This window comes from Pan troglodytes, chromosome 16 (assembly GCF_028858775.2).
Source record: "Pan troglodytes isolate AG18354 chromosome 16, NHGRI_mPanTro3-v2.0_pri, whole genome shotgun sequence".
Taxonomy (NCBI): Eukaryota; Metazoa; Chordata; class Mammalia; order Primates; family Hominidae; genus Pan; species Pan troglodytes.
Window position 1 is genome coordinate 75,746,911 of NC_072414.2, and position 24,448 is coordinate 75,771,358.

General features: G+C 45.6%; 1 protein-coding gene across 9 annotated transcripts in view; it reads left to right on the forward strand.

The window, feature by feature from the left end:
• The window catches only part of HOMER2 (homer scaffold protein 2), a 133,404-nt gene extending 115,400 nt beyond the window's left edge, over positions 1-18,004 (forward strand). For 4 of the 9 annotated variants that reach the window (XM_016927306.4, XM_016927309.4, XM_016927305.3 and 1 more), the window contains exons 4-9: positions 914-1,006; positions 5,975-6,114; positions 10,365-10,521; positions 12,915-13,025; positions 13,934-14,014; positions 15,262-16,181. In XM_016927306.4, the coding sequence (XP_016782795.1) occupies positions 914-1,006; positions 5,975-6,114; positions 10,365-10,521; positions 12,915-13,025; positions 13,934-14,014; positions 15,262-15,450 (771 nt within the window). In that variant the 3' untranslated portion in view covers positions 15,451-16,181. Of the gene's footprint in view, positions 1-913; positions 1,007-5,974; positions 6,115-10,364; positions 10,522-12,914; positions 13,026-13,933; positions 14,015-15,261; positions 16,182-17,562; positions 17,632-17,914 lie in introns of those variants that run through there. The other 5 variants (XM_024349348.3, XM_016927307.3, XM_016927304.4 and 2 more) reach the window with 3 other exon arrangements.
• The last annotated feature ends 6,444 nt before the right edge of the window (positions 18,005-24,448 follow it).

A 24,448-nucleotide genomic window follows, 5' to 3' on the forward strand; every position in this document is an offset into this window, starting at 1 on the left:
GCCTGCAACACAGGCCAGGACAGAAAGACTGACCTTTACTGCTTACCCTAGGGTGCTGGGTTCACCTACATCTGTTATCTGGCAAGGTTTCCTAAAGTAGACCGCTGTTGTCGGCATTGTGAAGATACTCAGAGGATAGCCTGTGCTCAGAAATAAATGAGTTCTCAATAAAACCTGCAGAATTGTTGGTAGCCTTGCAACTTGCTAGTTTTTGTTTTGTCTGCAACCATGTTTAGCTCTTACTTTGTAATACCACCATTATCACAGGCTATTCTCTGTTCAAACAATGAATTTGCTAATTAAAATTGGCCACCTTGTCAGTGGCAATAAGCTAATGGGTGATATGATTGTCCCAGGACTTGAAGAATTGTTTTATTATGGAACTATTAAGATATTAATAAAAAGTGGAGGGCATAGTATAATGAACACCCATATACACATCACCTAGATTTAACAGTTGTTAACATTTTACCACATTTCTTCATCTCTTTTATTGTTTTTGAAGTACTTTAAACTATAAGCATCAAGACATTTCACTCCTAAATACTTAGTATTCATCTAGAAAAAAATGACACTAAGAGGTTTTGGATCTTTTTGGTATGGATTATGAAGTTTTCCGTGGATTTCTTTTGTGGTATAGCCAAATTTCATTTGCCATTTTTGTATTAGTTTGTTTTTAATACATCATCATCAAACTAGCTTCAGTAGCTTAGATATGGGTTCAGAACTGACCTTGCCCAGTGCTGTTTACTGGAATATACATCCTTATATTCATTTAATAGCAAATAAAATTCTTCTGGATTTATACAGAATGTATGGGCCTAAAATGGATGCAAAATAAATAAAGGTGGGTTCTGAATACCAGCCATGAGTGAGGTTAATAAAAGCCTTAATAACTATTCTTCATGTTCAGTTTGCAGAGAAATTCCAGGAGGTGAAAGAAGCTGCCAAGATAGCCAAAGACAAGACGCAAGAGAAAATCGAGACCTCAAGTAATCATTCCCAAGTAAGACTTTAGTCTATGAAGTAAATCCCAGTGGGGTTGGTGATAGGGACTCTTTGTTCCTTGTCACTTCTGGCCAGAAATAGGGAATTTTGACAATAGGTCATTTTGAAGGCTTTTTCAACTATTAGCCTGATCACAGTGACATGTTTTTATGAGACTCTTGAATTTTTTAGGATGTGGTACTGTATTTCTGACAGAAAATGGTTGATGTGATTTGAGTTAATACACATCCTGGCCCAGGAGAGACATTCTGTGGTCACTGTGTTTAAATGCCAGAGGCGAGGCAGCATGTCTCCTGCCTGTGCTGGGAGGTGAGTTTCTGTGTAGGGTACCTTGTGCCCACAAGAGAGAGACTTGATGTCAGACAGCCCTTGTGTTCATCTCCGGTTTTAACAGAGGTCAGGTGGAAGATGTTATTCCAACAGCTCTGTCTTAACAGAGGAGATCTGGCTTGGCCAGGAATTCAGTAGACTGTCTAAAGTGTGATGATTGACTGAAAAGGACCTATTTTAATCTGAAATCAACACACCGACTTTCCTGATGTCTAGATTAGTATATGTGGTGGTGGGGGAAGTCGACCTAGTGACAGGGTTATATGTAGAAAGCCAGGGAAAGGGAGACTTCAGGAGAGAAGACTTAGGGGCAGGAGTAAGTGTGATATACTAGCAAGATAGCCAGGAGTCTGCCTGGTGGCAGCTGAGGTGTGCTGTGGGAGGCGTGGGGATGTGCTTGGAGATACTGTGAAGACCTAGAATTCTTCATTACTGGGTAGTTTATTATTTATTAGCTATTTGTTTAATTATTCTTGAGTAGTTGGTGGACGTTGGAAGTGTGTTGTGACTGTTGAATTGGATTTCACCTGAGAGGGTTGGCTTGCTTGCAGATGGTAAGGCAGGCAGGGAGGGACTGAGGGCAGAAAGATTGTCGAGGGGGCTGTGAAGGAGAGAATAGCTGGGCCAGGGAAGCCCGGGGAGGGGGTTGCAAATGAGGACAGGGTGCAGGAAGAGAACCAGGAGGCCTGGGCATCTTGAGCAGTCAAGATCGATGCTCTAGACTTGACCATCAGCCTCACAGGGGCAGTAGCTGCAGCCTCGGGTGCACAAAGAAGCAGTGGAGAGAGGAGGGCAGATGCTGGAGCCCTAGGAAATAGGCCCAGTTATGAAATGGGAGCCAGCAAAGAAGACAGGGAGGGAGAAATTCCAGCATTGCTGAGCCCCAGGAGGGAGTAAGCCCAATATGTCGATGCTCAGAGAGGAAGGGAGAGAATGCTGACAGGGACCCTGGGTTTGTCAGTGCTGTGGCCGACCCTTGGGACAGGAGATTTGGTGTGGCTCAGGATGTTTCACAAAGGCAGAACCTATGTCTGCCTTGAGTTGTCTTCGCAATACCTTGTTCTGGCCTCATCATATAAAATATGCCCACATGGACCTATGGAAATGCATGTGAATTCGATTTCAGGTAGACAGGAACTTTCCTGAATCTTTCTAAATAATCTTTAATATGATTAAGTGATACCATTAATTTTGTATGCTAATTACTTGATTAATCTCTGAGGACCTATGAAATTCAGCATCTGAAATTGTCCATGGTCTAGAAAGTTTCTAATATACTATCTTTTTCAGAATACCGCATAGTACAGTGATATATTTAAGTTTAATATCTGAATTTCTCCAGATAAGATTTTGTTTTAATATTTACCCCCTCTCAAAAGTATATTTATTTGAGATGGGGTCTTGCTGTGCTGCCCCTGGGCTCGAGTAGTCCTCCTGCCTTGGCCTCCCAGGTAGCTGGGACTACAGGCATAAGCTAAGTATTTTAAACCTTAAAAATACATGTATACCTAATAAGATGTTATTTAACGTATATGTATTATTTAGGAATGACTTTTTGTTTCTAATCTTTAGCAGTATTTATCCTTCCTGATAGTTCCCCAGGTATAGAGGTTATTGTATGTATTTTTTTAAGGCTGGGTACAGTGGCTCACACCTGTAATCTCAGCACTTTGGGAAGCCGAGGCCAGTGGATCACCTGAGCTCATGAGTTCGAGACCAGCCTGGGAATATGGCGAAACCCCATCTCTATTAAAAAAAAAGAGAGAGAGAAAGACTATTTTTGTTTTTGTTTTTAAAACAGAGACTCAATCTGTTGCCCAGGCTGGAGTGCAGTGGCGCGATCTCAGCTTGCTGCAACCTCTGCTCACTGCAACCTCTGCCTCCCAAGTTCAAGGGATTCACCTGCCTCAGCCTCTCTAGCTGGGATTACAAGCGTGCGCCACCACACCTGGCTAATTTTTTTGTATTTTTAGTAGAGATGGGGTTTCACCATGTTGGCTCAGGCTGATCTCAAACTTCTGATACCAGGCGATCTGCCAGCCTCGGCCTCCCATAGTGCTGGGATAACAGGTGTGAGCCACTGCACCCGGCCCTTGTATGTTTTTTAAAATTAGTAATCACACAATTACTTGGTTTCCTGAATCTCTTAGAGTATGAACACTTTGATTAAGTTTTCAAAATAGTTGGATTTTTAAGCAGCCTAATTACAAAAACACTTAATGTGGGGCTGTTTTGTGACTATAAATGCAATACATGTTTATTGTATAAAGGAAAAATATACCATACTATAAAGAAGGAAATAAAAATCGTCTACCTTCTCACCACTTGAAGATATTTTATTAGTGTTTTGGTGTGTATCTTTCTAACATAGTTTTCCAGGATATATTTTATATTATACCTTTTAACTTTATGTCATGATTATTCCTTTTCAAAACTGTTTTAATGACTGGACAGCATTCTAGTGTTGGTATCACAGCTTATTTGGTTAACCTATAATTTGGGACATCTGCATTTCTAAAATTTCACTAATATAAATAACACTGTGATGAATGTTCTTGCATGTCTTTGTGCATTTGGTGGTTTCTGCATAACTTCTTGAAATGGAGATATTGGGTTAAAGGTATGGATGTTCTTAAAGCTTGTGATGCATACCACAAACTTAGCCTGCAGAAATATACCATTCTAACTCCCACCTGCAGTGAATAAGGCTCTTTCTTCCCACACCCTCATCAGCAAAACTTTGTTAATTTGACAGATGAAAAGTCTTTCTTTTCTTTTCTCTTCTCTTTTTTTTCTTTTGTTTTCTTTTCTTTCTTTCCTTTCGCTTTCTCTCTCTCTCTCTCTCTCATCTTCTATCTTCTGTCTTTGAGACAGAGTCTCGCTGTGTCATCTAGGCTGGAGTGCAGTGGCATGATCTCCGCTCACTGCAACCTCTGCCACCCAGGTTCAAGGGATCCTCCTGCCTCAGCTTCCCCATTAGCTGGGATTACAGGTGCCTGCCACCACGTCTGGCTAATTTTTGTAATTTTAGTAGAGACAGGGTTTCACCATATTGGCCAGGCTGGTCTTGAACTCTTGACCTCAAGTGATCTGCCTACCTTGGCCTCCCAAAGTGCTGGGATTACAGGTGTGAGCCACCACACCTGGACTTCATTTTGTACTTCTTTACTAGTGAGATTAAATATTTTTATGTTTATCGATTGTATGCTTCTCTTCTTTTGTGAATATCAATTACCTACCCCTTTTTAAGTTAAGGTGTTCATCTTTTGTGGTATTGATTTTCAAGAGCTTTATTTTTAAACACAAAAAAATTTGAACATATGCAAATCTAGGCATAATTGTATAATGGACCTTCCTGTACCCATAGGTCAGCTTTAACAGTTAGGAAATTATGACCAATTGTTTAGTCTGTGCACCTACTCATTCCCTCCCCCCCCCATATTTTAAAGCAAATCCCAGATGTTTCATTTCATCCATAAATATTTCAGCATGTAGCTCTAAAAGATGAGGACTCTAAGAGCTTGTCAATATAGGAAAGATACTAATATTTTTTTTTTCCTTTTTTTTATTTTGAGATGGAGTTTCCCTCTTGTTGCCCAGGCTGGAGTGCAGTGGCACGATCTCAGCTCACTGCAACCTCCGCCTCCCGGGTCCTGCCTCAGCCTCCCGAGCAGCTGTGATTACAGGTGCATGCCACCACGCCTGGCTAACTTTTGTATTTTTAGTAGAGACAGGGTTTCGCTATGTTGGCCAGGCTGGTGTCAAACTCCTGGCCTCAGGTGATCTGCCCGCCTCAGCCTCCCAAAGTGCTGGGATTACAGGTGTGAGCCACTGCACCCAGCCAACATTTTGTTTTTCATATGTACTGCTGCATATATTCCCATCCCCTCCCCACCCCCTGGGTTTTTGTCTCATTTTAATTTTGTTTATGGCATTTTTTTTTGAAATTCAGAAATTGAAACTTGGATTTATACACCATTCTCTTCTAGTTTCTTCCTTTGCCCATGTACTTATTTGAGGCTAAATAAGATCTTTCTTAGGTCTTATCTAGCACCAGATGAGATTTCACCTCTAAGTGGTATGACTTACGGAAAACACTTGAACATATTCATAACAGCACTAAGTAGTAAGGGAGCCGGGAAACAACAGGACCTGGTTCTTGTCTCTTTAATGAATGTGTTGATGTAACTCTCCATAGCCCCAAGATATTGAAGTTGTCTCCTTTTCTAATATGTGCTTTTTCATTCCTTGTTTCTGAGAGTCCCTCCTCCCTTGTGGCTTCTGCCCTGTGGTATTTCAGGAGACCAGGTCTCCCAAGTTTGCTGGGTTTCTCCATAAGGCGTAAGTAAAAAGGCTCTGAGCGCTGGCCCAGGTGTTCCCTTGTCAGTAAAGCACACAGACTTTATGAACTCCACATGGTCTCTTCAGTGCCTTTTTCTTTGGTCATGATAGTCTTTGTTAGGTTTTGTTTTCTTTTTTGTTTGTTTGTTTAAAAAAAAAAAAAAACTTGTTAGTCTTTGCTGCACTCTGGTTGGATGAGTTGGTTCGTCCACACTCGTAAAGTTTCTTATTATGCCTAACTTGCTGCCGATGTGCAGACAAGCAATAACGTGTGAAGATAATTCACTTTGGCCAGGAATCTGGGCGTGAAACCCCATCTTCTACTCAGGCATCCAGTGTCAATGGGACGGACGATGAAAAGGCCTCTCACGCCGGTCCAGCCAACACACACCTGAAGTCTGAGAATGACAAGCTGAAGATTGCCTTGACACAGAGGTAAGGCTGTTTTAAAGTCCAGATCCTATTTTCTCCACCTTCAGCACTTCCCTAGAAGCCTTTCTTGCTGGACAGGGTTTTAGGAAATTGGGAGAGAAAACTGGGACCTGCTTGGAGCATCCACTCTTGTCTCCTGGTGAAAGGAAGGCCAGCTGGCTTCATGGCCCTGCTCTGGCCAACCACATCAGCATCCATTTGTGTGTGTGTGGGAAATAGAAAGTGTGTGTGTGTGAGAGAGATTGTGAGTATGTAAATGTGTGGAGAGAGGGCAAATGTGCATGAGTGTGGTAGTGTCAGAGTGTGTGTATTAGAGTGTGTGTGATTGTGTGAGTGTACATGTGTGGAGAGAGGGTGTGTGTGTGTGAATGCACCCCTGTGCTTGTGCTTTGTTTTGTTTTTGAGGAGGTAAATTTATCATTTATTTATCTATAACATTGACTCTTGGCCAGGCATGGTGGCTCCTGCCTGTAATCCCAACATTTTGGAAGGCCAAGGCAGGCGGATCACTTGAGCCTAGGAGTTCGAGACCAGCCTGGGTAACATGATGAAATCCTGTCTCTAGAAAAAATATTTTAAAAACTAGCCAGCTATGGTGGTGTTTACCTGTAGTCCCAGCTACTCTGGTGGCTCAGTTGGGAGGATTGCTTGAGCCTGGGAGGTGGCAGAGGCTGCAGTGAGCTGAGATTGCACCACCACACTCCAGCTTGGATGACAGAGTGAGACTCTTGTCTCAAAAAAAAGAAAAAAAAAAGAATTTTGAACATCTGAGAAACGCATGTGAAAACATAAACTATTAAAATATGAAATCACACAAAACGCAGTCACCTATATACAAAAAAGTCATGTGGAATACATATTTGAAGAAGAGATCCTTTACAGTATGAACTAGAACCATAAACTACATAGAAATAAACTTAAATATACAAGATCTATGTGAAGCAAACTTTAAAATGATTTCAAGGTTTATAAAATAATTGTTTAATAAATAGCCATTCTGTTGGGAAGTGGCAAAAAGCCTTGATATTTTAAAAGTATCAGTTTCTCCTAAATTGATCTATAAATGTAACACAATCCCCATAATGATATCAGTAAGATTTTAATTTACTGCATGAGCGGTGCTTACGATTTTGTATCTTGAGAATGTGGAGCATTCCCCACAGGCTGGGCTGAGCTTCATGGTTTAGGGCGGTCCCATGAGCACACCCAGGGCTTTCTGCTGGCCAGGGGTAGGGGTTCAGCAGGCTTTCCCTCAGACCGAGAAGCCCCCCTCCTCAGAGTTGCCCATTTAAGATCTGTATTGGCCGGGCGTGGTGGCACATGCCTGTAATCCCAATGCTTTGGGAGGCCGAGGTGGCTGGATCACTTGAGGTCAGGAGTTCGAGACCAGCCTGGGCAACACGGTGAAACCCCATCTCTACTAAAAATACAAAAATTGGCTGGGCACGGTGGTACATGCCTGTAATCCCAGCTACTCAGGAGGCTGAGGCAGGAGAATTACTTGAACCCGGGAGGCGGAGGTTGCAGTGAGCCAAGATCACGCCACTGCACTCCAGCCGGTCGACAGAGCAAGACTCTGTCTCAAAAAAAAAAAAAAAAAAAAAAAAAAGCTGTGTCATCTTAGAAGCTGTCTTAGCTCAGGCTGCTATAACAAAATACCACGAACTGGGTGGCTTAAACAACAAACCTTTACTTCTCACAGTTCTGGAGGCTAGAAAGTCCAAGATTAAGGCGCTGGCAGATTTGGTGTCTGGTGAGGGCCTGCTTCCTGGTTCATAGACCACAGTCTTCTCCCTGTGTCTTCACAGGTGGGGAGAGGAGGTGAGCTCTCTGAGGACTCTTGTAAAGACCTGGATCCCATTCATAAGGATTCCATCCTCACACCCTCACCTAATCCTAGTTACCTCTCAACACCCGCCCCCCCGCCCCCCCGCCTCCCCGCCTCCCCGCCTCCTAAGACCATCACATTAGGGGTAGGGTTTCAACATAGGAATTTAGGGAGGTCTCAAGCATTGGGTCCATAAGAGAAGCTGTCATTTTGAACTTCCCCCTATTTTACAGATGAGGAAACTGAATTCCAAGTGACAAAGTGACTCCTTGCCCAAGGTCACATGGCTAGTAAACTTTCCATCACCTCACACGGCCTGTGTTCCACTCAAGGCTGCACTCACAGTCTCTTCAGGAGCCTGCCAGAGGCAGCCTGTCCCCTTCCACAGCCAGAGCCGCCACAGAGTTGGCCCCCAGCTCTCCAACTCAGCTGGCCCGGCTGTGATCTGACCTAGGAATTCCAGAAAGCACATGTGACCCTTAGATCCAACCCCCCGCCTTTGGACTGTGACTCTTTGTCAGGTACTTCAAAGGACAGAACTGTGACCAGTCTCTTTTCTTACTCATCAGACAATTATGAGAGCTTTATTTATTTATTTATTTATTTATTTATTTTTTTTGAGGCAGAGTCTCTGTGACCCCAGCTGTAGTGCAGTGGTGTCATCATAGCTTACTACAGCCTTGAACTCCTGGGCTCGAGTGATCCCCCTGCCTCAGCCTCCCAAGTAGCTGGGACCACAGGTGCACACTACCACACCTGGCTGATTTTTATTTTTATTTTTGTAGAGATGAGTTCTTGCTATGTTGCCCAGGCTGGTCTCAAACTCCTGGGCTTATCAAGTTATCCTCCCTTCTTGGCCTCCCAAAGTGCTGGGATTATAGGTGTGAGCCACCACACCCAACTGAGAGCTGTTTTTGGTTGTTTAAGTCACAGTGGGCTGCCTGGGTGAAAATGTTTCGCCCCTAAAAATAAATGTTTTCAAATCTGAGTTTAATGAGCAAGTGAGGTACTACAAGAATGGGCAGGAAGCTATTTCCCTAAATTAGTTTAAATTGTCAGTCATCAACTCTAGAATTCACCAGATAATAACATTTTATTATTTCTTCAGTCAGTGGTGTTTGAAAGTGAAAGTACATATTTTCCAAGTCCTCGAGGTCCTTGAGGTTGTGGGATAAAAGATAACACAGATCTATTCAGACGCACCATTGTATTTACTTAAAAAAATTAGGAAGAGCCTTTAGAAAGAGGACTTAGCCAGGCGGAAACCTCCCCATGGGCTTGTCACGTGCAGCTCTGCCCTGTCACCTCCAGTCACATTCAGCGCCACAGATGTGTGGGCTCCTAGCAAGGAAATTGAAGGAGGGTCAGAAGAGAACAATGAGGGAACCTGATTCCAGTTTGGTTTTGTTTTAAACGTCCTCCTCACCAAGCATGTAGAATCAGATGAAACATGAGGCCTTTGTGGTGACAGCGGAGGTGTCCCTCAGATTCCTGGTCTCCTCACACCCCGGGGGGATATGGGCCAGCCAGAGCTCCCTCCAGAACCCCTGTTGTGCCCCCAGGGCACTGATTCCTAGTCACTCTCTCCTGTCTCCAAGCCCTAGGCCCTCAGATCTGGATTCCTTCAAAGGCTCTGAGGAGGCACAGGTTACAGTGGGACCATTATTGCCCGGAGCCAAGCTGTTGGCTTCTTGCTTGTTTAAACCCAGCGTCCTGGAGGTCCGTCCATGGCTTTCATACGATTCTTGAAGGTCACCCGGTCCACCCATGAAACTCCTTTCAGGAGGAAGCAGGGGGGCTAGTAAGGAGCAGGGGATGGGCCTTGCCCGCCCTGCAGCCCTCATGCCTAGCTTTGTCTCTTCATTCGTGAAGAATTGTGTTTTCTTTTTTTTTTTGGAGATGCAGTCTCGCTCTGTCGCCAGGCTGGAGTGCAGTGGCGTGATCTTGGCTCACTGCAACCTCCACCTCCTGGGTTCAAGCGATTCTTCTGACTCAGCCTCCTGAGTAGCTGAGACTACAGGCGCCCGCCACCATTTTTTTGTATTTTTAGTAGAGACAGGTTTTCACCATGTTGGCCAGGATGGTCTCGATTTCTTGACCTAGTGATCCGCCCGCCTCGGCCCCCAAAGTGTTAGGATTACAGGCATGAGCCACTGCGTCCGGCCCAAGAATTGTGTTCTCTTCTAAGGTGATTCTTTAAGAAAATAGACCACAGGATGACATGTTCACACCAGAGAGAGGGGCCAGTCCCTCCTGGCCCTGGATCAGGGCAGCCAGACCCACCTGCCAGCTCACTGTGGGGAGAGGGCGTGGGCCCCCCAGGGGTGTGCTGAGGGATGGCGGAGTCCCCTTCCCCACGCGGGCGGAGGCGCAGCCAGACGGGACAGCACCCACCCTGTCGTCACCGCCCGTCCCTGTCCTGCAGCGCAGCCAACGTGAAGAAGTGGGAGATCGAGCTGCAGACCCTTCGGGAGAGCAATGCCCGGCTGACCACAGCACTGCAGGAGTCGGCAGCCAGTGTGGAGCAGTGGAAGAGGCAGTTCTCCATCTGCCGTGATGAGAATGACCGGCTCCGCAACAAGGTGGGTACGGTGGATGCAGTGAGCCCCGAGGGCAGCTGGTGTGGGCAGTGGGAGATGGGGGCACCCACAACCCTTTTTCTCCCTCCCCAACTTTGCCCTTATCCCCATGGCCAGAGGAAGACTTGCTGCCTCTCACATGGGAACGTCCCTCCCCCTCCCTGCCTTTCTTAGTAGGAATTTAACCACGTACATAATTGACTCATTACTTTTTCTGGTTTTATTTTCTTTCTTTTTTTTTTGAGATGGAGTCTTGCTGTGTCACCCAGGCTGGAGTGCAGTGGCACGATCTCAGCACACTGCTGCCTCCTGTCTCCCAGGTTCAAGTGATTCTCTTGCCTCAGCCTCCGAAGTAGCTGGGATTAGAGGCGCCTGCCACCATGCCTGGCTAATTTTTGTATTTTTAGTAGAGACAGGGTTTCACCAAGTTGGCCAGGCTGGTCTCAAACTCCTGGCCTCAGGTGATACACCCGCCTCAGCCTCCTGGAGTGCCAGGATTACAGGCGTGAACCACTGTGCCTGGCCAGACTCGTTACCTTTTCTGAACCAAGTTTTATAATTCCTCTTACTGAGGAGAAGATAAACTGGAGGTGTCAGCCCTGTCTCTCTCAGAGTGCCCTCCCTCAGCATTTCTGTGGTTCAGTGACCCTCCGTGGAGGAAGGGGACCCAGAGGGTAGGTGAGAAACAGACTTGGGAGATGGTGAGTTGCGCCTGCTTGGAAGTCCTGCTTCCATTCACATTATTGTTTCTAAACATGTAAATTTGGAGTTGAGAAAAGGATTATGGTGTTTGAGGCGTGAGGAGGGTAAACAGGTGCTGACCTGTTGTACGCCCTCTACTCTCCGACCTTGACATCCTGGCATTTTGATTTGTTAGAAAATGCACCTGTAACCTTCCCTGTCATTAGTCACACTCTAGTTCATAAGGTGCTTTTGGGGTGGCCAGAGACCCCCCCATTGAGGTCTTGAGGTTTCTCTGCTAACCTTGTTTTGATCGTGGTTAATCCTCCCACTAGAAACACACAGGCTTTGGAGTATGCTCCGTCAGTGCAGGGTTTTAGGGGGACAGGTCCCATTTAGATTGGTGTTCACTCCCCCTTGACCCCCTTTTTTGCCCTGCCCTGCCCGACCTGGAGGGCCCCTGCATCCCAGCCCTCTGTCACACTGTCTTACTTTCATGCTAATGCCACATAAAAGTGTCTCGTGTCATTTTTTCATCTTGGTGCTGACGGTTGGGCACCAGGCCAATTGCTGACTTTGCACGTTCCCACCCGAGGCCTGGCAGATCTGCCTGCCAGAGGGATCGATTGCCCTTTCTTGCATTTTCAAGAAAAGAGCTGAGTTTCTCATTTTGGTCTCAGTCTGATAGCCAGCAGCAGTGCGGGGGGAGTGGAGGAAGAGCATCACGCACAACTCGCTCCCTTGGAGGCGTGTCGACCTCCCTGAGTCGACATCTCACAAGCTTGCCTCCCAGGGTTGGAGGCGGAAGTTGGTGTGGTTTCCAGCAGCAGCAGGGGCTGGGAGTTCAGACCCCAAGGCTTGGTGCAGGCTGCCTCTGGGAAGTGTCCTCGGTGCCCTTTCATATCAAGGACTGCTGCTGCCTGTTCGGGGGGACTTCACTACAGTGCTTTTGTGTTGCACGTGGGGTCCACGCCTGCTGTCCACTCTGCACACACATTTTGGCCCCCAGCATTCAATGGCAGTGTGAGAGTGCCAGGCCCTTGCCCCCCTGTTCCACACAGGTAACTGTTTTGAGGGGTCAGCCTTGGAAAGGGAAAGATGCGATGTAGGGATTTGCCATTCAGCCTTGGGGAAGAGGCCCACAGGCCAGGCCCCTTCCACGTGCATTCCCAGGGGAAGGTCACCTTGATTTATAATGTTCGAAATGTCGTTGCTTCCCTTTTCGGCAGCCACTGTACCATGAGGTTGCTTGATTTTCTACCCTGCTGGCTTAAACCCTTGAGATGAAACAGAATAATGCAGGATGTGATTACAGTGGTGTAACAATCATTCTGGAGAAAAGCAGATCAATTCAGGGGACACTTGGCCCTTGCTTGTGATGGATCCTTAAAGCAAATCTGAATCTACTTCTTCACGGCCATGAGAGGAAACCAGAAGCCCAGAGCATCTTGAAGGCAGCCTTTATTATTTATTTGGCTCTGCTGGTAAGATGCCTCTGGTAAGGCATCATGTGCAAAGCAGGTCCCATGCAAGCGGCGCAGGCAGCCCCATGATGGAGCTGCATGGGGTTTGTTCATAGCCACAAAGAAAATCTTATAAGTGGATTAGTTTAGGGTTTATTTTAAAAGAAAAGAGAAGCATAGCTGTGGTGATCTCTTGCTTAATGACTAACGTTAAGCTGGCATCCCTGCTTTCCTGTGTGGTGTGTGTTGAAGATTGATGAGCTGGAAGAACAATGCAGTGAGATCAACAGAGAGAAGGAGAAGAACACGCAGCTGAAGAGGAGGATCGAGGAGCTGGAGGCAGAGCTCCGAGAAAAGGAGACAGTGAGTAATGGTGCTCCAAGCAGGGCCCCTTGGCGTCCTCTTGGCCTTGCGGGGTGGCACACAGCAGGTGTCTTGGGGCCTATGACTGGCCCTGGCAGCTGCCTGGATAGCAGCACAGAGAGAGAGCTGGGAGCCACAGCAGGGTGCAGACAGGCTGGAGCAAAGGCCTCCCCATGACCTCTGCCGCCTCCCTGTTACCCCTGTTCTATAGCTGGTCGTGCAGATCCACAAGGGAGCTGAACATTTCACAAGACACTCAGATGTGTTTGTCATCTGTCCTCAGAAGTTGAGTTTTGCTGCCAAATTAATGCCGCTAGAGACCCATGATGTAACCACTTATTTTCTTTTTTAAAAAAATTTAAAATGTATTTATTTTATTTAAGATGGAGTCATTATGTTGCCCAGGCTGGTCTTGAACTGGGCTGAAGCATTCCGCCCACCTCAGCCTCCTGTGTAGCTGGGACTATAGTCAAACGCCATGAGAGCACCACACACACGTGCCCACCACACCGCAGCCCAGCTCCCGGCGCCAGCCACCTGCACTCACTGCCACCATGCCTGGCCTACAGTCATTTATTTTCTAGGGGGCAGACAGTTAAGTGCACACATGTTGGAGGCCGTGCTCATGTTACCAAACTCTCTAGGCCTCACTTTCTCCACTTATAAAACAGAAATCGGAAAAACATCTGCCTTGTGGTGGTGTGTACAGACTTCACGTGACAAGGCGTGTGACACACTTCGCCCTTGAAATTCCCTGAGATGAAGTATTCGCATGGTCACTATCACTGTCTATGCAAACAGGACAGGTTCCCAAAGCTGCTTCCACGAGCGTGCACACATTGGTGATTGTCAAGAATATATTTTATCTGACTTGCTTTCATGTTCTGTCTCAAATTTTTTTCATGTAGGAGCTGAAAGATCTCCGAAAACAAAGTGAAATCATACCTCAGCTCATGTCAGAGTGCGAATATGTCTCTGAGAAGCTAGAGGTACGTGGGTTGGGGGCACAGCCATCCTGGCTCAGACGAGAAGGCACAAATGTCATGGTACTCATTTTCCTGCTTCCTATCACTTTCACACTGAGAATGCTGAAGGAGAGATTTTCTATTCACAAAAAGCTGGCAGTAACTGCACGCCAGATGGCACCGCATCCACCCCTGCCCTCGGGGCAGACTCAGCAACGTTTGTCTTTTGGTTTTTCAAGTTCTGTGAAGGCCCCTGTGCATCACCACAGTGTAGACGACTGTTTCCTTGCAGATCCCTGGTGGGGGTGAGGAGCGGGGGGGTGGCCTCAGAGCCCAGGGTCAGGGTGTGGGGCCACTTCAGCCACTCCCCTGCCAGTGGCCTTGGGCACTGACCTTGGGCAGGCCTTCCTCCCTATCCTCAGATTTCTGATCACTAAAATGAGGATTTTCAGGGCTTCCTCCACCTCGGAGCGCCTCTTCCCTGCAGGTCCTCTGATACGCACACGGCGCTTCATGTAGTTATATGACCCTGGAATTGGTAACTGGTTCCTGAGCACGTGTTCAGAAAAGTCTCTGTTTATTCCCTCAACATAAAGCTCTTATTTGATATGAAGAGTTAAAGGCTTATGGCTCATTTAAGGACTCACAGCTGTCCTGTCTTTGGGAACCTGCTTGTGATTTACCTAGATGTGCCTCTGTAGGCTTGTGGGGCCCAGCGCCACAGAACATCTCCATGGTAACAGCATCAGAGGGTGCACAGACTGGCTGTCCCTGAGTCATTGGCATGGCCAGTCCTTCCTCTCTGAGGGCCAGAGGCTGTCCTGGGGCTGAGGAGGCCACGCCTCTCTGTGGGACCAGGGGAACGAGCCACTCTCCCATCTGTTCTGTCTCTCAGGATGGAACTGAAATGTGGTCTCTGCTAGCCACTCAGACGGGGATTTCAGACTTTCCCTGCTGGGCCCTGTGTGAGGTCTCCCTCAGGCAGGACTCTGCGTTCTGCCTGCTTTGTTGGGTCTTGGGTTTTCAGGCTGGGTGTTGGTCCCTCTGTGGGAGAGCAGGCAGGAAAGGAGGAGGTCACTGAAGTGCCTGCTGCTTCCCTTCTGATGTCTTGGTCACAGGCTTGTGTGCTGGGGTAGCATGTCTCTAGGCAGCTTAAGCCCTGGCCCAGGCCCTCAGATTGGATGGAGAATGGTTGGTTCAGCTGTAGCAGGTTTTGAAGGATGACTCTCGTCACTCAGTTTTCTAGACCCTTCTCCCTTTTGCTTGGCCAGGCGGCAGAGAGAGACAATCAAAACCTGGAAGACAAAGTGCGTTCCTTAAAGACAGACATTGAGGAGAGCAAATACCGACAGCGCCACCTGAAGGTGGAGTTGAAGAGCTTCCTGGAGGTGCTGGACGGGAAGATTGATGACCTGCATGACTTCCGCCGAGGGCTCTCCAAGCTGGGCACCGATAACTAGGGCTGGCCGAGGCCCAGGCCCCGCCCGTGAGTCCCAAGCGTGTGTGCGAGACCAGATAGCTCTAGGACGTTCTTCTGTGTGCATTGCTTCTGTAAATGCAGGCGCAGTTTGTCGTGTTTCCAAACCAGTTGTGCCGTCCACTCACTCCTTTTCAGAATAGAAATCTCCTCTCGCTTCTCTGGCCTTTTGTGAGGTTGTGGACAACTGGAAGATTCTGACTCAGGAATCCAGAACTAGGTCTACCTTCAACATTTATGCAGTCAGGGCAGGGATGTTTATATCTTTCGTAAGGGCTGTTGCAACCATATGAACTGAAAAAAAACGCATTTTGTAATCCAAATATTGATATTCTTTACACCAAGCCATCAGGCTCCTTTTATCAAATAGCATTCAGAGTATTTGAATGTCCACCAGGCACCAGCCCCGGAGGGCACAGAGAGAACAACATACCTCTCTGTCAACATCGAGAGGCTTTAAAACAACTGTTTAGTGGAAACTTTCTGAGAGATGGAAAACAAGCTTCTGGTGGGTGCATTTTCTGGCCCGGAGTTGCCTGCATCCACGCTACTGCCCCCCTGCCCCCCAGTTTGTATGGTTGCAACAGTGTTCCTTTTCTTGGTTTTAATTTCTGAGCAGATGATTGTGCTGTGGGAACAGCACACAGTGAGGGTGCCTAGCACAATGTCTGGCACAAAGTAGGTGCTTAATAAATATTTGTTCAATTAAATGTGTACACAGAATTTAGTGTCTTAATCAAACCCCACAGCAGAGCTGGGACCCTGTCGAATGATGCACCATCTTTGCTGTGCTGGGTAGTTATCAGACATGAATACCACTGTCTGGTCAAACCCAAGCTGGGGCTCAGGTGGCCCTGGGGCAGGCAGGGAGAAGGGGAAGCAGCAGGAGCTGTTCTCAGGCCCCTGGAGCCCATCCGTGATGCTCTGCCCCTGGGGCTCTCCAGACCCTTGAATCACCTTCTCCCCTAGGAATGGTGACCCAGGGATTCCAGGTATAGGGGCTGCCCAGGGCTTGGTACCTAGGGTAGGATTGTCTTATGGGTCTGGACAGCTGGGAAGAAATCACAGGCATTTCGGGGGGAGAGAGCAGCTCAGCCGACAAGCCTTGGCCCTCATGACAGAGGTGTTCCACCCAGCTCTGCCTCCTGCCTTTTTCAGTTTCTCCTAGGGAAGGGACTGCAGCCATAAACCTCTCCTCTCTCACAGAGCTGCTCAGTGGGGCCAGCGGGCCTGTGGGTGCTGTTGGCATCCTGCCCTGGGAGATTGCCCGTGTGTGGCAATAATGTCTTGAATCTCTGGCCCCACACATCTCTAAATGCCTTGAGCAGGGGGGAGGCTTTGGTGCCCCCTCACCCCTTTGAGAACCACCTAAGAGGACTACTCCTTCTAGAAACTTTCTCCCATGGACGCAGTTAGACTTTCTCCCTGCTGAATTTGGATTAATGAGCAAACAACCCGAGGAAGGAGGGAGATGGGGTCCGCACGCAGGTGCCCTGGGCCCCAAGGTGAACACATGAGTCCTCCTGCTCTCCTTCCCTTCCCCTCACAGAGACGCCTCTCTGAGCTGGGGAGTCTTGTTTGGGATGTGGATAGAAGGGAAGGCTGGGGATCTGGAGCACCAAGGCACTTTTAGAGGAGCTCCTGCAGGGTGAGTGGGGGCTTTGGTTGAGTACACAGGGCTTTTGGCAGACAGGAAGTGGAAAGCGTGGCCAGCCATCTTTGTGATTCGGGGTAGTCTGCTGCTGGCCCTTCCCTTTCCCCAGAGCTCCAGACGGCTCTCAGGACAGTTGGTAGCAGCTCCCTACTGGCTGCACCAGGAGACCAGAGAGCCGAGCTGGCTATGAGTCAGCCCTGTGGCCCAGCAGCGGGATAAGGGGATTCTCAAGCCAGCCTGGTCTGCCCAGCAGCAGGCTGGGTGTGTGGCTGCCTGGGAGCAGTGGACACTGGGTTCCAAACACCTTCCACTGGGGTCTTCAGATGACCTCTGCCTTTATCAGGTGACTTATGAATCTAGAAAGAGCCTGCTTGACTGACAAGAGAATGCTCAGATGACATGCATAGAATAGTTACTGAAGCCACTTGTACATTCTGATAGCAGTGACTTTAGAAAACTCCAGAAGTGGCGGTGTAGAAAATGTTGGAAGAGCCATTTCCACAGTGGGCTGCTGTGCAGTCGAGACCCATGATCCCAGTTCACCAAGCACTGAAGACTGTGGTGAGCCTCCTGTGGGCAGCAGGTGAGGAACTTGGATTCCTCCTGCTGTGTGTCCAGCTGTAGAGCTGTTGCAACCCTGGAGCTAAGAGTAGTAAGGACTCCCTTAAAGGGAAAGGTAAGTTGGGCTTGGCCGTGAAAGCACAACAGCTTTTACAAAAGCACTGAACTTTCCATTCCTTCTGCTTTTCTCTGAAGATCTTAGTGTCTTTTCATTTACTTTCTTTTAAAATAGTGGCCCTGGAGCAACCTGGACGGTGTTCCCTTGAGCTGGTGTGACGTGCCCTCGTTTATTCTGACATCCAGCCCAGTCTCAGTACTGTTGTCATAACCTTACGCCAGACTCAGGCAGAATGTAAGCCATTCACTCGTGAGCATCGCAGCCGCTTGTGCTGCCTGGAAGCTGCAGGGCCAGGACTGCATTTTCAGTTTGCAATTGAGGTCTCCTGATTTTGATGTTTCCAAGACTGGCTGCTATACCTTGATAAGCTTTCCTTCTGCCTCCATGAAACCTGGTGTCTAAAAAAGATCAACTAAAACTTGGAACCCTTTAACCAAGAGGACCTTTAAAAATAACCTTTCATTCCAGTCAAGACCCAGCTGGATGCATTTTAAAGTTGGGAGTGGCGAGGAAGCCTTCCTAGTGCCGCCCGGGGAATGTAAAACCACCAGAGCAACAGGTTGGGACAGTATGGTCAGGCCTTGGAGGGAAAGAGAACCAGTATCCACACAAGACCTCGAACTTGTGTGGCCCCTCAGTTTCATCTCTCCTGCCTGCCATCACATTAGACTTTAATTGGGTGAGAGAACAGGGCAGAGACTGTCACCTGCATTTTGCAGATGGGAAGTAGAGACAGAGAAAGTGACACACCCAGGGTCACCCAGCGGTGACCAGCAGCGTGGACTCTGCATCCAGGTCTCCTGGACCTTGATGCAGTATCTTTTGAGACATGCCACTCTAGTCCCTTTGGTGACCCATGGGTGCCAAGAGAAAATAATTCTTATATCCTGATAAGAGCATATTACAATTATATTATTTCAATATGTGTCCACAGCACAGGACAGTTTACAAAAACGTGAATCCGAATGACATTTAGGAATGTTTGTTATAAATGATAAGTTCCACTTTGGAATGATTCTGGTTTTGCAGGAATCTTTCCAAGAAAGTTGGTTAAAATGATGTCTCTGCCTGTGAGGCCAGTTCTATGGAAAACAAACACACCCTGAGTTCTTTATTGATGGCTTTAGTGGAGGCAGAGCAGTATGTTCAAAACAAGTGGGAGGCCCTGAGATCGCAGGAATGGAAACAGAGTTCTGGCTGGGGGTGGCCTGTCCGCTGCCCGCCCCTTCCTGGAGATGCACTCCTTTCTGGCTTTCTGGGGAGGGAGTAGCCTTGCTCAGCGGTGGGAGCAGCTTGAACGGGACCTGATCAACACCCAGGAAGACTGTGCACAGAGGGCAGTTGGTCTCCAGCCTGCAGGCTCCATGAGCACAGCCTTCATGGTGGTGGGCAGGCGCCTGCCTGCTGTGGACTACATTTGATGCAAAACATCAAGTAAAGGGTGGAGCGTAATACAGTGAATATGCCTCCCAGAAACATCATGCTCTGCCTATTTTAACAGGGCTCTTTTTCTTTAGAAAAGTCTCCTTCTCTATAGAAACCAGGGACAATTTTGGATGAGAGCCAACCACAGGACGCGCTGGGGACGTTATGGTGGGACCTCACATGTGGCCAGGTGCACCTTTGGGAAGAAGGCAGACGTGATGTGACTTAGCACAGGCACTCAAAAGAGGCAGCCACTGGTCTTTGCTAATATCCAGAAGTGGATTGTTTGTTCCATTCATCCTTCTAGAAGCTAAATTCTTTCATTGCCTTGAGACATCACTAGATTTTGAAGCACTTGCAAAGTAGAAGCTTGCAAGATCAATGTCCATGTATATTTTTAAATGATATGCATGCTTTAAAAGGACCCTAATTTCTGAGTACATGGCTTCCCCAAAGAAACAGTATATATTCTGGAGATGATGGGGGTTTCGGCATGGAGAGGGACTCCTGTCTAGTCTAGAAGTGTGTGTTACTTACATGCCTCTTCCATGTACCGATCTCAAGAATATGGGTTTTCTAGTTTGGCTTTAAACACTACCCAGGCAGGAAGGTGGCTTTGGTAAGAATTTTGAGCTGGATGAAATGTTCTAGTGAACTTACGACTGTGTGTGTGCGCACACATGTGTGTGTGTGTGTGTGTGTATGTGAAGAAACAGCAAAAGGGGAAGTGGGAGAAACAGTAAGGAAGCGTTTTTAATTAAAAATATGTATACCTAAGAGGAGACTTTATTTTCTATTTCTGGTGGTGGTGATCTATGTTCTGGAATCCATTTACCAGAAGTTTGTGGATCTTTTGTTTGAAGTGGAATTGTTCAGTGCCCTACTCTCTTTGACGGTGCACAGCCTTGCGGCAAAGTGTTCTCCTGGGCCCTAGAGACCTCCAGGGCACCTGGCAGGAGCCCATAAACCACTGCAGAGTCCCAAGTGGTGCATGTTTTGGCGAGTGATGGGCAGGACTGATGATTCACAGCTGTGAGGCTGTGCTATTGTTTTTACCCTCTTGTACTGCTTTTAATAGGAAGTCCCGACTTTACGTCAGTTGTGAGAGCAGTGTCTTATGATGTGACAGGCAAGAAGACATTCCTTGCATCAAATATAAGAGTTTAATGAGAAGAGTGGAGTGGATAAGTGAACTCTCCCAAGAGTACTGTTTTTTGTTTCCCTTTTTAAATGCTTTCTTGGTACATAAATAATATAATACTTTTTTAAAAGAAATTCCAGATGAGTGGGAAAAAAACCAATCACCTGTTATTACACTATCTGATTATAACCACTGTTAACATTTCAGTTTTTATCTTTTCAGACTTTTTTCTATGCATCTGTGTGTGTTTTATTACTTTTTCCATGAAATATAATCATATTATACATACTGTTTTATAACTTTTATCTCTTTTAACGCTATATTGTGAATAGATTTCTATATCAGTAAATATGTAATTACATTATTTTTAACCTCTATGTAGGTTGTACCTTGGATACTTAGGTTGTTTCCAATTTTTTTACTGTTGTAGTCAAGGACATAATGAAGTTCTTCTAACATCCTTGCGAACTTTTCAGAATATTGACTTAGGGTAATTTTCTGAAGTTATCACTGGCTCAAAAGTACGCGCCTCCCTATCTGCGGCTCCTTTCCTTCTGAGGCATACAGGACTTCACCCTCCATCCCCCTTGTACTCATTCAGGGTCCTATGACTAATTCTGGCCAATGAAATGTGAGCACAGGTGACACATGAAGCTCCAGACAGACACTGAAATGCCCATGAGCAGTTCCGCAGTGTCTGCCTTCCCTTCCCTCAGCAAATGCTGATGTCCCAGGGACAGAGCCTCTGTCAAGCCTGGATCCCTGAGTGACTACGTGGAGCAGCCCCCTTCTCCCTTCATGTTACCCTCACCTGCCACCCTGCATGGACGTGTAGCATGAATAAAAAAAATAAACCTTAGGTGTTAAACACTGGGGTTTCAGGGTTAATTGGTTAACTGCAGCATAACATATCCTGTTCAACAATAAAAAAGAATGCACATTTTTAGGACTTGTAATATGTATTGCCTCAAATTGCCTTCCAGAAAGACAGCCCCAATTATACTCCCACTCACAGTGTGTGAGTGTGTACTGCTTCCTCTTTAACACTGGAGTTACCCTGGGGACAGAGAGCTAAAAAAAATATTTTTTTGGTTAAAATGTAACCCTTTAAGGTGTTCAGCAGTATCATTGATTTCTAAGAGGTTTATTTCATAAACATTGTAAAACAAAATTTTAAGTTGCACGTATTTTAAAAAGTTGCAGGCTTTTTAAAAACGTTTAGACATTTAAAAAAACACCTTTTAGTCAAGTTTATCTGTTACTTTTTTTTTTTTTTTTTTTTTAAATGGTTGCTACCTATGCTGTCATGCTTATGCAGGTCTTTCCAATTCTTTTTTTTTTTTTTTTTTTTTGAGACGGGGTCCACCCTGGCCCCCAGGCTGGAGTGCAGTGGCGTGATCTCAGCTCACTGCAACCTGCGCCTCCCGGGTTCAAGCGATTCTCGTGTGTCAGCCTCCCTCCCGAGTAGCTGGGACTACAAGTGCATGCCACCACGCCCAGGTAACTTTTTGTTTTTAGTAGAGATGGGTTTCGCCATGTTGCCTAGGCTGGTCTCGAACTCCTGAACTCAGGCAATCCACACGCCTTGGCCTCCCAAAGTGCTGGAATTACAGGTGTGAGCCACCAAGCCCGGCGAGGTCTTCCCAATTCTGATGGCAAGGTTGTATAAATATTCACCACTATCTTATTCTTGTACTTTTATTATTTCTTTCTAAACAGTTAAATCTGTGATCTGGCTGGGCATGTTGGCTCTTGCCTGTAATCCCAACACTTTGGGTCGCCAAGGTGGGAGGATCACTTGAGTCCAGGCATTTGAGGTTACAGTGAGCTTTGATGGCACCGGTGCACTCCAGCCTGGGGAACAGAGCAAGACCCTGTCTCTAAAAAAAATTTTAAAAACCTCTGATCTATCTGGAATGTATTTTCTAAATTACCCCAACACTGTTTATTGGGAAGTCTATCCTTTATTCTATATGAAATCCCATTTTTGCCATACACCTAGCCCTTCTGTTGGGTGCCAGGATAAGCACCCTGGCCTTGAGTGTGCTGTGAACTCTTTATTATGGGTTGTGATCTTCCTGCACATTCTAGCACTGGTACCACATTGTTTGGATCGCCGTAGCTTTGGACTAAACTTCCCCATTAAACTTTTTCAAAACTTGCCTAGTATATTGTGCAGGCCGGGCACGGTGGCTCACGCCTGTAATCCCAGCACTTTGGGAGGCCAAGGTGGATGGATCACCTGAGGTCAGGAGTTCGAGACCAGCCTGGACAACATGGCGAAACCCCATCTCTACTAAAAATACAAAAAAAAAAAAAAAAAAAAAAAAAAAAAAAAAATTAGCTGGCTGTGGTGATAGGAACCTGTAATCTCAGCTACTTGGGAGGCTGAGGCAGTGAACCCAGGAGGCGGAGGTTGCAGTGAGCTGAGATAGCACCAGCCTGGGCAACGGAGCGAGACTCTGTCTCAAAAAAAAAAAAAAAAAAAAAAAAAACCTTCCAAAAGAAGTTTGAGATAATTTTATGTTTAGAAAAATTAGAAATTGGATTGAGTAAAATTTACATATTTTACACAAGAGGACTAACATCTTTATAATATTTAACCTTTCAGTAAATTTATGTTTTATGTTTCTCAGCCTATCTTTTCTAGTATAGGTGATTTTTTTAGTGTGGTTACTATTGTAAATGAGATCTTTTCCTACTACTTTAAAAAATGAAAATTAAATCTATCGCTTTTATGACTTTAAAACATTAGACTTATGTAAGTGTAAACATTATTTAAAAACATAATGTAGAAAATTAAAGTCCCCCATAATTAAAATCCCTTTCCCCCAGAAAAACAGTCAACAGCATATTCATCAGTTTTTTCCTAAAGTATGTTTTAGCACTTTGACCATATGAGACAACCCTTCTGCTGTTAGCATTTTTCTCTTTGCAATAGATCTTCCTATGTCAGTACACATCAATCTACCTCATTCTTACCTCTGCATAAGAGAGTAGTGTGTAGTTGTATAATAGTTTAACTTGGCAATTGGTTATTGATTTTGTAACTAGCCAGTTACTGAATTATTCTAAAGGTTTTGCTGTTGTTATTTCTTTCGCCTTTTTCAGTTGGGTAATAGTTCTGGGTAGGTTGATAATTTTATTCCCATATTTGTAATCTTATTTCACTTTCTCAACTCATCACATTGACTGGTACTTTTAGAACAATGTTAAAAAACACTTACATAATTGTGCTGATATTGTACATTATTTGATATATATATATTTTTTTTACTTAGAAGAGTGTTTCTCCAAAACTATAAATTTGACTCTTAGTGTAAAATAATCTTAATATTTGAATTATACATTAAGGTTATGCCCTCTATTTCTAGTTTGATGAAAATATTATTAGTAATGGATGTTGGGGTTTTATTAAATGGCTTTTTTCCACATCTGTCAAGATGATCAACTGGCTTTTCTCTATTATGACTTTAGATGAATCGTTTTAATAGATTTGCTAATGTTAAGACATCTCTGCATTTCTACAAGAATCTGATGTAGTCATAGTATACTATTCTTTTAATATACATCTCCTTTCAATGTTAACAGTGGTTATTTATGATTGGTTGGTCCATAGTAGATTTTTATTTTGTGTTTCTTATCTGTACTTTCTGATTTTTCTACAAAGATTGTGTATTACTTGTATAATAAAAATAAGAGCTTTAAATTGTGAAATTCTTCTGGATTTGGTTTTCTCATTTTATTATGGAATTTTTCATACCTAAATAAGATGAATAGTTGGGTAATTTTTTTTCTGCTTTGTCAGTTATTGGTGTTTGTTAACTTCTTAAAAAAATTAAAAAGAACTTGGGAAGCTCTGTTTTTCTATGCCCTGGAAACATTTAAATATTTAGAATTTTTTGCTCTTTGAAGTTTTTATAACATGTATGAAACTGTCCAAATCTAGTAGTGCCTTTTTAGGAAATATGGGGTTGGGTTTTTTTTTAATTTTTTTCATGCTCATTATTTTCTTCAAACTTTATTTCTATTCTGTAAGTTTTTGGCAATTTAAATTTTCCTGGCTAAGCACAGTGGCTCAT